We start from the raw sequence: 10,948 nt of genomic DNA, 5'->3' as shown, positions 1-10,948 counted from the left end.
TCTACCCAAATATATGGAAATTCTGTAAAAGTCAATGTAAAGTCCACACTCAACCTGACGTATGTTTACGAGGAGGGATGTAGAGAAGTTAAAGGGACGTGTGTACGGTAACAAAAACACAAAACGTATGATTTAATCGAATGACTTCCTCTGCATGCCAATATAGCAAAGATATGATGGCATGTACTGTATGTGTAAACTCAAATATTGCACACATGGCTAATGTTGTGACAGTTCTAATTTATTATTCACTTTTGTTAACTTGGCACTAAAATATAATTGCAGATAAATGTTGTATTGGGTGTCTTAGCAAGTAATGTAAAAGCAGCAACAATTAAATGCCTCTTTTAATAGAGCTGATTAGAGGTGGCTCACAGCACATAAAACAAGCATGTCAATAATCAAGCCCTGATTTAAAAAGCTGTGATGCACGCTGCAAATATTAGCAGCTTAGCATCATCACTCACCGGTGGCTCACAGGAATATTAAACCAGCAACAGGACACTCTGCTGAGATAGTAGAAAGCAGCATTATGTCTGATTTTTAAAAGCCTTTCTTTGGCTGAAATGAAAGAAACATTCATTTTCAAATGGAAAGTCTGGGCTTAGGGCCCATACACAATTAAAGCAAAAATCATCATGGAGCTTTGCCATAAGACAAACACCACAGCAGGAATCACACGGATTGAAAAATAAATCTGCTTTGTGTCAGATTCCATTTTGCTGCAGTGCGGCTGTCTTTTAGCTCGCTCAAATAATAACACATAAAGCTTAATATCTTTGTTATATCCTCCAATGTGTTGTCCTAATGACTCAACAGCTTGTAAGTGAAGGATCTTCTGATTAAAAGCAATTAAGAAAGCAGTGCCATAGCAACATGGGGATTTCATTTGTTTAGCGTGATTGACTTTTGATTGGCCTTACTGACGAGATAGAAGCGCAACGCAACAAACAATCAAAGATCCTAAAGGAAGGAGTGCTGTGGTGTTTTTGGGAATCTTCAGCAAGAAATACTAGTCAGTCCCAAGTGTGATGTCATTCACATTGTGCCACCAGTTTGCTCCATGGTAATTATCTCCCATTGTTTTCCACTTCTGCAGCACTTTAATAATCATCCTTCTTTTGTTCCTCCTCTGCATTTACTGTTCATCTCTCTCCTCCTTCTCCTCCTCTTTGGCCATCAGGCCACACCTCCACGGCAACAGTCAGCAGTGATGGTAAAACATCCACAGATGGTGACAAGTAGAGCAAGAGGAGCGCTCACTACCAGCCTAAGTGTGCAAGCGTGAGGTTGAGTCCGGGAGGAGAGAGAGAGAGGCTAGGACAGAAGGACGCGAGGTAGCAAGGGAAGAAGGAAAAGTTTCCCCGCTCAGAAGGATACAAAGCTTTACGCTGGAGCCACTCACTCACGATCCGCTGACTGCGCCGCAGCAGGAGCAAACGGGACTTTGTCGACTCTCCGCGCAGGTCAAGATGAGCTGCAGGAAAAGGTGCAAGCGGGAGATTTTCAAGTTCGCCCAGTACATGTTCCGTCTTGTCACCGGCTCGCTGAACACTGGTAAGACCTCCTTCTCGGTGACTTTAATTCAGCCAAAAAACTGACTTGAAAACAATGAGAGAATGTTGCTGCAGAGCAGTGGCAGTGAACTGGTGACCCGAATGTGTGCAGTGGACGACATCAGACCGGCCCGACAGTTCCTTTCAGAACTTTGGCACGGCCTAACATTTTTGAAATGCATTCCAAATTACGGCAGAGCTCTTGACACGTTGACCAGTTTTATTTGCAGTAGGTTTCCAAAAACAGAAGAGCGCTCTCACCTTTTTAAAATAACTTTAATTAGTGATTCTTTCAATAGGGGGCAAAGATCCTTCACATGACACGAGAACTCAACTACTGCAAAAACCACAAGACAAAGATCCTGGCTATTAGATCTGAGTAGGGCAGGGCGATATGGACCAATAAGCAGGGGCGCCGAAAAGGGGGGGTAAAGGAGACGGATTCTAGGGGCCCATGATAGAGGGGGCCCAGAGAGGCCCCTAATGATGATGAAATTATAATACAGAAAAAATAATGACACTGTTTTGGGGGCCCTGGGAAGATTTTTTCATGGGGCCCAAAATCCCTAGCGGCGCCCCTGCCAATAAGTATATCTCGATATTTGTCCTTAAACTCGATATTCGGTATATATCTCAATATATTTTCCGGTGAAAGTATACATATAAAGATATTCATTTTTGAGCGAGATTCAGTGAAATTGAAGTGAATGACAACTGTACTGTAAACACTTTTTTTTAACCCAGTTAGTCAAGATGGGTATTAACAGCACAGAAAATAAACTGTTTAAATAGCACAGAATTACATCACATAAATAAAATGATCTATCTATGGTCTTCCTCACTTCGGCATACATTTTTGGCAGCATTTCTCGTGCGAAATATGCCCGGCTTGGCAACTGGAGAACAGTTTTGATTTGGTCTTACATGGTAAACAATTCAAATGAATGTTTTATCTAGACCAGGGGTCGGCAACCCGCGGCTCTAGAGCCGCATGCGGCTCTTTAGCGCCGCCCTACTGGCTCCCTGGAGCTTTTTCAAAGATGTATGAAAAATGGAAAAAGATGAGGGGAAAAAAATATATTTTTTGTTTTAATATGGTTTCTGTAGGAGGCCAAAGATGACACAAACCTCCCTAATTGTTATAAATCCCACTGCTTATATTAAACATGTTTCACTGATTCGAGTATTTGGCGAGCGCGGTTTTGTCCTAGTAATTTTGGCGGTCCTTGAACTCACCGTATTTTGTTTACATGTATAACTTTCTCGGACTTTCTAGGACGTGTTTTATGCCACTTCTTTTTCTGTCTCATTTTGTCCACCAAACTTTTAACGTTGTGCATGAATGCACAAAGGTGAGTTTTGTTGATGTTATTGACTTGTGTGGAGTGCTAATCAGACATATGTGGTCACTGCATGACTGCAAGCTAATCGATGCTAACATGCTATTTAGGCTAGCTATATGTACATATTGCATCATTATGCCTCGTTTGTAGGTATATTTGAGCTCATTATTTTCCTTTAAGTCCTCTTAATTCAATTTATATCTCATGACACACTATCTGTATGTAATGTGGCTTTTCATTTTTTTGCGGCTCCAGACAGATTTGTTTTTGTATTTTTGGTCCAATATGGCTCTTTCAACATTTTGGGTTGCCGACCCCTGATCTAGACTCATACATTTGTCCAAATGTGGCCAAGTAGATGCATTGTGGGTTTCCTGGACGTGGTCTACATCGCTAAAAGAAAAATCTAAAGAAGAGAATCCCTGTGCCATCTTCCACTAGTTTTTTTAATTTATAAATCGCCCGCTTGAAAATTCCCTCTTCTCTTCTACGACTCTCTCGTTGTCATTTGGGATGTCTGTAGTGATTTCCCTTCCTGGTTCCATGATTGGCCTAATCTCAACCAATCGTGACTCATCATAGTAAACAACCAACCAATCATGGATGTTCTTATAAGTGCAAGCACGTCTTGGAAGGAGGAAGGGGAGGGGTTTAGTCGCCCATGGAGGGGGAGCGGGGGAGAACAAGGAACACAACAAATAAGCGGTGTTTGGTCATTTTAACGTGAAATAAATTATATCGATATTACGATATTTTATTAATTCATATCTTGTTTAAAAATATATCAATATATCTTACAAACTCTATATATCGCCCGGCCTAGATCTGAGTCACTCCCAATTTTCGAACCGAACTCGTGGGCTGGTTGGTAATGTCCTTCACGAGTCATTTGGCCCACAGGCCGCCATTTGAGGAACTGTGCTCGGGGGTTAGTGCGTCTGCCTCACAATACAAAGGTTCTGGGTTCGATCCTGCCCTTGGGATCTTTCTGCGTGGAGTTTGCATGTTCTCCCCGTGACTGCGTGGGTTCACTCCGGGTACTCCGGCTTCCTCCAAAGACATGCACCTGGGGATAGGTTAATTGGCAACACTAAATTGGCCCTAGTGTGTGAATGTGAGTGTGAATGTTGTCTGTCTATCTGTGTTGGCCCTGTGATGAGGTGGCGACTTGTCCAGGGTGTACCCCGCCTTTCGCCTGAATGCAGCTGTGAGAGGCTCCAGCACCCCCGTGACCCCGAACGGGACAAGCAGTAGAAAATGGATGGATGCTCTACAGTCTTTTATCAGGGGTCACTTTTAGGCAAACAAAAACACCCTTGTATAATCCACATGACTCCATTTAAAGGTAAAAGGGTCTATATACATACATACATACATACATACACTCGTGTAGTTCCGATTATATACTGTATTTTTCAGACTATAAGGCGCACTTAAAACCTTTCATTTTCTCAAAACTCGACAGTGCGCCTTATAACCCGGTGCGCCTAATGTACAGAATAATTCTGGTTGTGCTTACCGACTTCAAAGCTATTTTATTTGGTACATGGTGTAATAAGTATGACTGGTAGATGGCAGTCAAACATAAGAGATACGTGTAGACTGCAATAGGACTCAAGTAAACACCACCGAAATGTTATGTTGCATTGAAAATATAGATACACGGCACTCATAAATCTATAAAAATGTTTTAGTATGACTTTGGTAAGCTATGAAGCCGCACCGCTTGATGGATTGTACTGTGCTTCAACATACGAGTATTATTATGGTGGGTTTATAAGGTAAGACATTATATGGTGTTTTGTTTTGCAATATTATGCAAAAGCAACTTTTCTTACCTTCTGGTACCTGCTGATCTGTATTTGGGATCTGCATAAGTCCGGAAAAATTGTGCGCGTCCACCTTTGTCGTCTAAGCTTTTTCTTTTCCTCTACCTTGTTATGGGACATTCATCCTCCACTGTTGCCATTTTTAGAATAAAGTAGCGTAAAGTTCTAACTTATGTCTGTCAGTAAACTCGCCATGAAAGCGCTAAAACATACCAATGTAGTGAGTTTACATTATTCGCCCATAGAACTTTAGTTATTAGAGAGTTCAGGTCGGACGTTTTTTCACAGGACACGTTTCCGGCGTTGTTGCACTAGTGAGCCACGGATGAGGAGATACTGCTCCGTTATTGATTTAAGTAAAGTCTGAATGTCATTAAAACAGTTAACTCTTCTTCCACGCCCGTCCTTGCACGCTACACACTACAACAAAGATGACGGGGAGAAGACGCTGCCGGAGTTGAGTCACGTAAATAAGACCGCCCACAAAACTGCGCATCCGGAAGCGACTGTCAGAAAGCGGCTTGAAGATGATCTGTAAAATATAATCCATGCAATATTTTGACCAAAGAACCACCATTTCACGTTATGTAGACCACAAGAAAGTGTTTTACATTTAGTAAAAAATTATAATATGACCCCTTTAATGCGCCCTATAATCTGGGGCGCCTTTTGTATGAAAATAGACCTGACTAGACCCGCTCATCGGCAGTGCGCCTTATAATCCGGTGCGCCCTATCGTCCGGAAAATACGGTACATGTGCATTGGGCCGATGAGACTAAAGAGAAGACAGACTGCTTGGATGTTACTGACGTCACGTCTCGTCCATTAAAGATGCGTGGTGGTCAAGCTAGCTCTATTCTCAATAGGTACTCAACGCCACTTAGCCTTTCTCAAAGAAACAATGCCCTATGCTAGTGTTGTTTTTGGCTGTACGTATCGTTCAAATCACAAAAAGGATAAACGTTTCTTCAGAGTTCCTCGAGAGGTCATCAAAAAGGGCAGAAGTGTGCAAGATTTTAGGAAACGACGACGAGAAAAGCCTGCAACTCACACTACAGTCCAAGGGAGAAGAGTAAAAGAATGCATGAGTTTGCGGTGATCACTTTGTAAAGGTTTGATATACTTAACGTTAATTATTTTCCATTGAAGTATTATCTTGATATTATTAGTATTTCTTAAACACATGTTTGCTACGAGTGTTTCGTAAAGCACCAACTCGGCGAGTCTGAATTAAAGAAAGCAAATGTCAGCAAAACCTAAAAGAGTTAAGCTTTTATCAAAGGCAACAATCATTAAATGAGGCTTTCAGCACATACACAATGTTGACATCTATAGTTATATTCTGATACAGACGGGGAAAAAACATGTACTGTTGTTGCAACAGCAACAACAAACATCAGTGGACGCTAGTGTTGTCCCGGTATCAATATTTTGGTACCCGTACCAAAATGTATTTCGATACTTTTCGTTACTTTTCGATACTTTTCTAAATAAAGGGGACCACAAAATTGGCTTTATGTTAACAAAAAGTCTTAGGGTACATTAAACATATGTTTCTTATTGCAAGTTTGTCCTCAAATAAAATGGTGAACATATAAGACAACTTGTCTTTTATTAGTAAGTAAGCAAACAAAGGCTTCTAATTTAGTCTGCTGACATATGCAGTAACATTTTATTTTCCATTCTATTATTTTGTCAACATTATTAAGGACAAGTGGTAGAAAATTAATTATTAATCTACTTGTTCATTTACTGTTAATATCTGCTTACTTTCTCTTAACATGTTCTTTCTACACTTCTGTTAAAATTTAATCATTTATTCTTCTGTTGTTTGGATGCTTTACATTAGTTTTTGATGATACCACACATTTGGGTATTAATCCGATACCAAATAGTTACAGGATCATACATTGGTCATATTTAAAGTCCTCATGTGTCCAGGGACATATTTCCTGGGTTTATAAACATATAATATCAATTTTTTTAAAACGAAAGATGTTATGCCAAAAAATAATGACGTAATCATAGTAGTATCGACTAGATACGCTCCTGTACTTGGTATCATTACAGTGGATGTTTGGTGTAGATCCACCAATGGCGTTTGTTTACAATTTGACGCCGGTGAGCTACGGTGTGTAGTGAAGCATTTTTAGCTATTCCTCGTCCTGCAGGGATGATACTTGTAAGAAACGTACTTTATTTGTCGCCATGGAGGTGAGGATTAGTGATTTAGAAGTAGCTAAAACACTGCAGACTGCGGATGGACTAGCTAGCTCACCATGTCTTAAAGCACCTCTTCCTGAGGGTGTTTCAGTGTTATAGCTTCACCTTTACCATTAGTGTTTAAACCAAAATGTGTCCGTTCTCTCTTTTCTGTCTACACACTGTCTGCTTGTAAGTACTCCGTGATTGTGCGTTGCCGAACATGCTCCTCTGCTCGTAAACAAGCAATGACATGACGTGATGACGACGGGGGGTGCGGGACCGGTACTTTTTAGAGCTGGTATAATACCGAATATGATTCCTTAGTATCGCGCTACTATACTAATACCGGTGTACTGTACAACCCGAGTAGACACAAAGTTGAATCATGAAATGCAACCTTACCTGAGCAAAAACGATGCATATTTATCCGGGAGAGTGCGTAGTACAGTACAGTGCATACATTCGCGGGAGAAGCAGCAAATAGGGTGAACGCGAGTCCCTACACAGCTCTGTGCATGCAGTACACCAGGCAGTGAGTGACTGACACAGCGCCACAGTCAGCACAGTTCAGTACGTGAACCTGAATCACTTCTGCAGCAGCAGTTCTGTGTGCAGGTCGGCGAATCATGAGACAGTCAGTAACAGCTTCGCCAGCGGCAGATTTCGGTGTGTGTCAGTTCGCGAACGACACAAGCCCTCAGCACCCAATGAACGACGCGCACAGTGACTGAACGAGAGCCTCAATGTGACGTCCTCCTCCGCGACACAGTCAGTTCTCTGTGTCAGTAGGTTCGCGAGTCCTGATTCTGTCGTTCACTGAGTGATTCATGTCGTTAATCCGCGGTGAACGAATCGTTCGCTCAGTCCCTCCCCCCGCCCCCATGATGAGTAGCTGGCTGCGTCGTTCGCCGACGTCGAGGGTTCAGTGAGTCACAGAATGCGCCAGTTCCACTCATACCGGCATGGTCGCGGCGGAGCTCAACTGAACTGAGAAAGGAACGAATCAGTTCATGAAGTGATTCGGTTCAGTACGATCACTCAAAAGATTTGTTCGTTCGAACGAATCGTTCGCGAACGACACAACATTAACGTGATCACATATACACCGCATCGCTGCTCGCGCGACGTGCTCGCTTAGCTGCTAGCAGAACAACTAGCAAGTCACTGCGGATTTTGTTTCAACAACCTAAAGATAGGAACTTGATAGTAAATAAACGTTTCTACTGGTAAATGTTGTGCTCATTTATGTTGGTTGTGTTTTAACGTTTCGGGGACGTGCTGAAATGAAATGAGTATACATACTTTGTTGGCGGTGTAGCGATTGGCTACAATGGCTTTGACTGGGGGGTGGTACCTTAGCAGTGGTGGGCCGTCAGGGCCAGCAAGGCCTTCGTGGGGCGGTATAGCTCGGTTGGTAGAGCGGCCGTGTCAGCAACTTGAGGGTTGCAGGTTCGATCCCCGCTTCCGCCATCTTAGTCACTGCTGTTGTGTCCTTGGGCAAGACACTTTACCCACCTGCTCCCAGTGCCACCCACACTGGTTTAAATGTAACTTAGATATTGGGTTTCACTATGTAAAGCGCTTTAGGTCACTAGAGAAAAGCGCTATATAAATATAATTCACTTCACTTCACTTCACTTCTCTGCTGGCCTAACATAACCAGAAATCATGATCATAATTAAAAATAAAAGTATTTTTTTATTTACTTTCCCTAAGTATCTAATATTATTCGTGTTCTCTTCATGTCATATTATGCTCCTTCCAGCGCTGTTGTTTTTAGGTTATAGAGTTTTTGTCCAATCAGAATTCAGCTAGCTTATGTTGCCATGCTGTACCAAATCTGCCCGAGGCCTTCAGAATCAACAATGCAGGGCGTCTGTACACTGTAAGCAAACAGGGACATACAGTAATACTGTTGCGATAGCCAAACAGATCACGAGTTGTCAGTAGGGCGTTCTAGCTGGCCTAAAGCAGATATATATTGTGATGTTATGTGGTTACTAACATAAGAACTCCATTACCCAGCATGCCACAGTACTGAAGAGCATGCACAGTAGCCCCGCTTAGGTTGTTGAATGTAGACATGCCGGAGTGTGGAGTAAACTTTAAGAACTCAGCCAACACGCCTCGTCTTCATCTTTTATGATTAGACAAGACAACACATATATTTGCAAGGCCATTTTCAAGGATATTTAAAGAGAAACTACATCTTGTGAGACCATGTCGGCCAACCCCGGAAGCTCGAATGGGTTCTACAAATTGTGAGATCAGGGGCCGTATTTATCAAGCGTCTTAAAGTTTACACCTAAGTCCTGAGAATTTGCGAAATTTAGTCCTACTCTCAAACTTAAGAATAAAAGCTATTTATCAACTTTCTTAAGTCTAAAAATCACTCCTACTCTCTACGATATTTAAGAGACCTTCAGAGGTGTCCTAAGTGGTTAGGAGTTGCCAGCGGGGGATGGCACTGAGGCGAGTGAGATGTTCGCGAACGTTCAGGGAGCGGAAGGATGTCCTGGCTTTGTTTGATGACGAGCAGCTGATCAAACGGTATCGTTTAGACAGAGCGGGTATTATTTTTGTCACAGATTTAATAAGGGGCGTCGTCTCATCAGCAACATCACGCAGCAGAGCTTTCACAGCAGAACTAAAGGTCATCACAATGCTTCGATATCTCGCCACTGGGAAAATGAATTGGAAAGAAAAGGAAACATTTATTTTTGATTCATTGCCAATATTGTTTGTTTGTTTTGTATTATTTTGTAGTTTATTGTCAAAATATACACTCCCATTGTCCACTTAAATATTTCTAAGATATTTCTTTATTCTTAGACAAGGGATTCCCTTCCGTGATTGGTCATTTTTATGGACACAGAAATGACGTCACCTACAATTCTGTTTACGGCACATAGTAATGTCGTAATTCAGCTCTGAGTGTGACACTTAAGATTCAGTCCTACGCTTTGCTGAAAGTGTGAGTAAGACGCTCGATAACTAACTTTTAAGTGCAGCTTTCAGCGAATAATTTCTTTACTCATACGTCAACTCTTAGCAGACTTCATAGGAGTAATTCTAAGACGCTTGATAAATACGGCCCCAGATATTTTATGTCTTTATTTTTTCACGTTTAATAAGTTTTTTGCAATTAAACATTTTGACAGTACCACATAAGAAATGTTTTAATTGCTGATGCGGGTTTATTGATTTTTAAATGCGCCAGAAAATAACCCGTTTTGTACACTGTTGATGGTAATCCAATGCCCAGTAAATGTGTTTCTGTATAGTATTTCTCCAGCAATGGTCATGTGGTGACATAAATGATGGTATTTTGAGAGGTAATCATTGGACACAGGACATCACTGAAGGCCTAGGTGGGAAACACACGGCCCACCACTGAACTTTAGAGACATGGATGGGAAGTGAGGTGTGTTGTGAGGGTTAAAGATTGTTTGAGACTTGCGGGGAAAATACAAGACACCGGTTCTGAACTTGTTGGACCGGAACGCTGCAGTTTTCTGAACAACACTGGGAATCTATCCGTGCCTTTTATTCCTTGGAATGTTTCAATACTTTGAATAGCGATAACTTTTGTTACACTAAAGACTGGAATATACTTTCGCGTCACATAACTTGCGTCCCCCTCTGACGGCATCTTGCTTGATTTATAGTTCTTCCGTGGAAGGTGAGCGCCAGACGTGTGCAGCCTCTGCGCATACGAGATGTAATGGTGGTTTATGGTTTATTTCGAACATGCATACAATTACAACATGGTACATCACCATTTTTAGTTTCCCTTGTCAACAAGGAAATAAGCAGGGAAAGGAGAACACAAACATGCCACTGAAGAAAAAGATGAAGGCTGTTATTGCTGGTCAGCAGGCGAGTATTACAGGTGTATTTTCTGCGTCCACTAGTAATGATCAGACTAGCGATAGTACCTCAACATCCCCTGTGTCAACGTAGGTCTACATATTCCTCTCAAAATATTTAACTTCACATATCAGACTATTTCTG

General features: G+C 41.8%; 1 protein-coding gene across 1 annotated transcript in view; it reads left to right on the top strand.

The window, feature by feature from the left end:
* Positions 1-1,229: 1,229 nt before the first annotated feature.
* The window catches only part of kcnip4a (potassium voltage-gated channel interacting protein 4a), a 127,860-nt gene continuing 118,141 nt past the window's right edge, over positions 1,230-10,948 (top strand). The window contains exon 1 of the mRNA XM_061960929.1: positions 1,230-1,557. Coding sequence (XP_061816913.1) covers positions 1,473-1,557 — 85 coding nt within the window. The 5' untranslated portion in view covers positions 1,230-1,472. The remainder of the gene's footprint in view (positions 1,558-10,948) is intronic.

This window comes from Nerophis lumbriciformis, linkage group LG05 (genome assembly GCF_033978685.3).
Source record: "Nerophis lumbriciformis linkage group LG05, RoL_Nlum_v2.1, whole genome shotgun sequence".
In the NCBI taxonomy this organism is placed as follows: domain Eukaryota; kingdom Metazoa; phylum Chordata; class Actinopteri; order Syngnathiformes; family Syngnathidae; genus Nerophis; species Nerophis lumbriciformis.
Note: the sequence above shows the minus strand (reverse complement) of the source record. Positions and strands in the feature narration are given on the sequence as shown.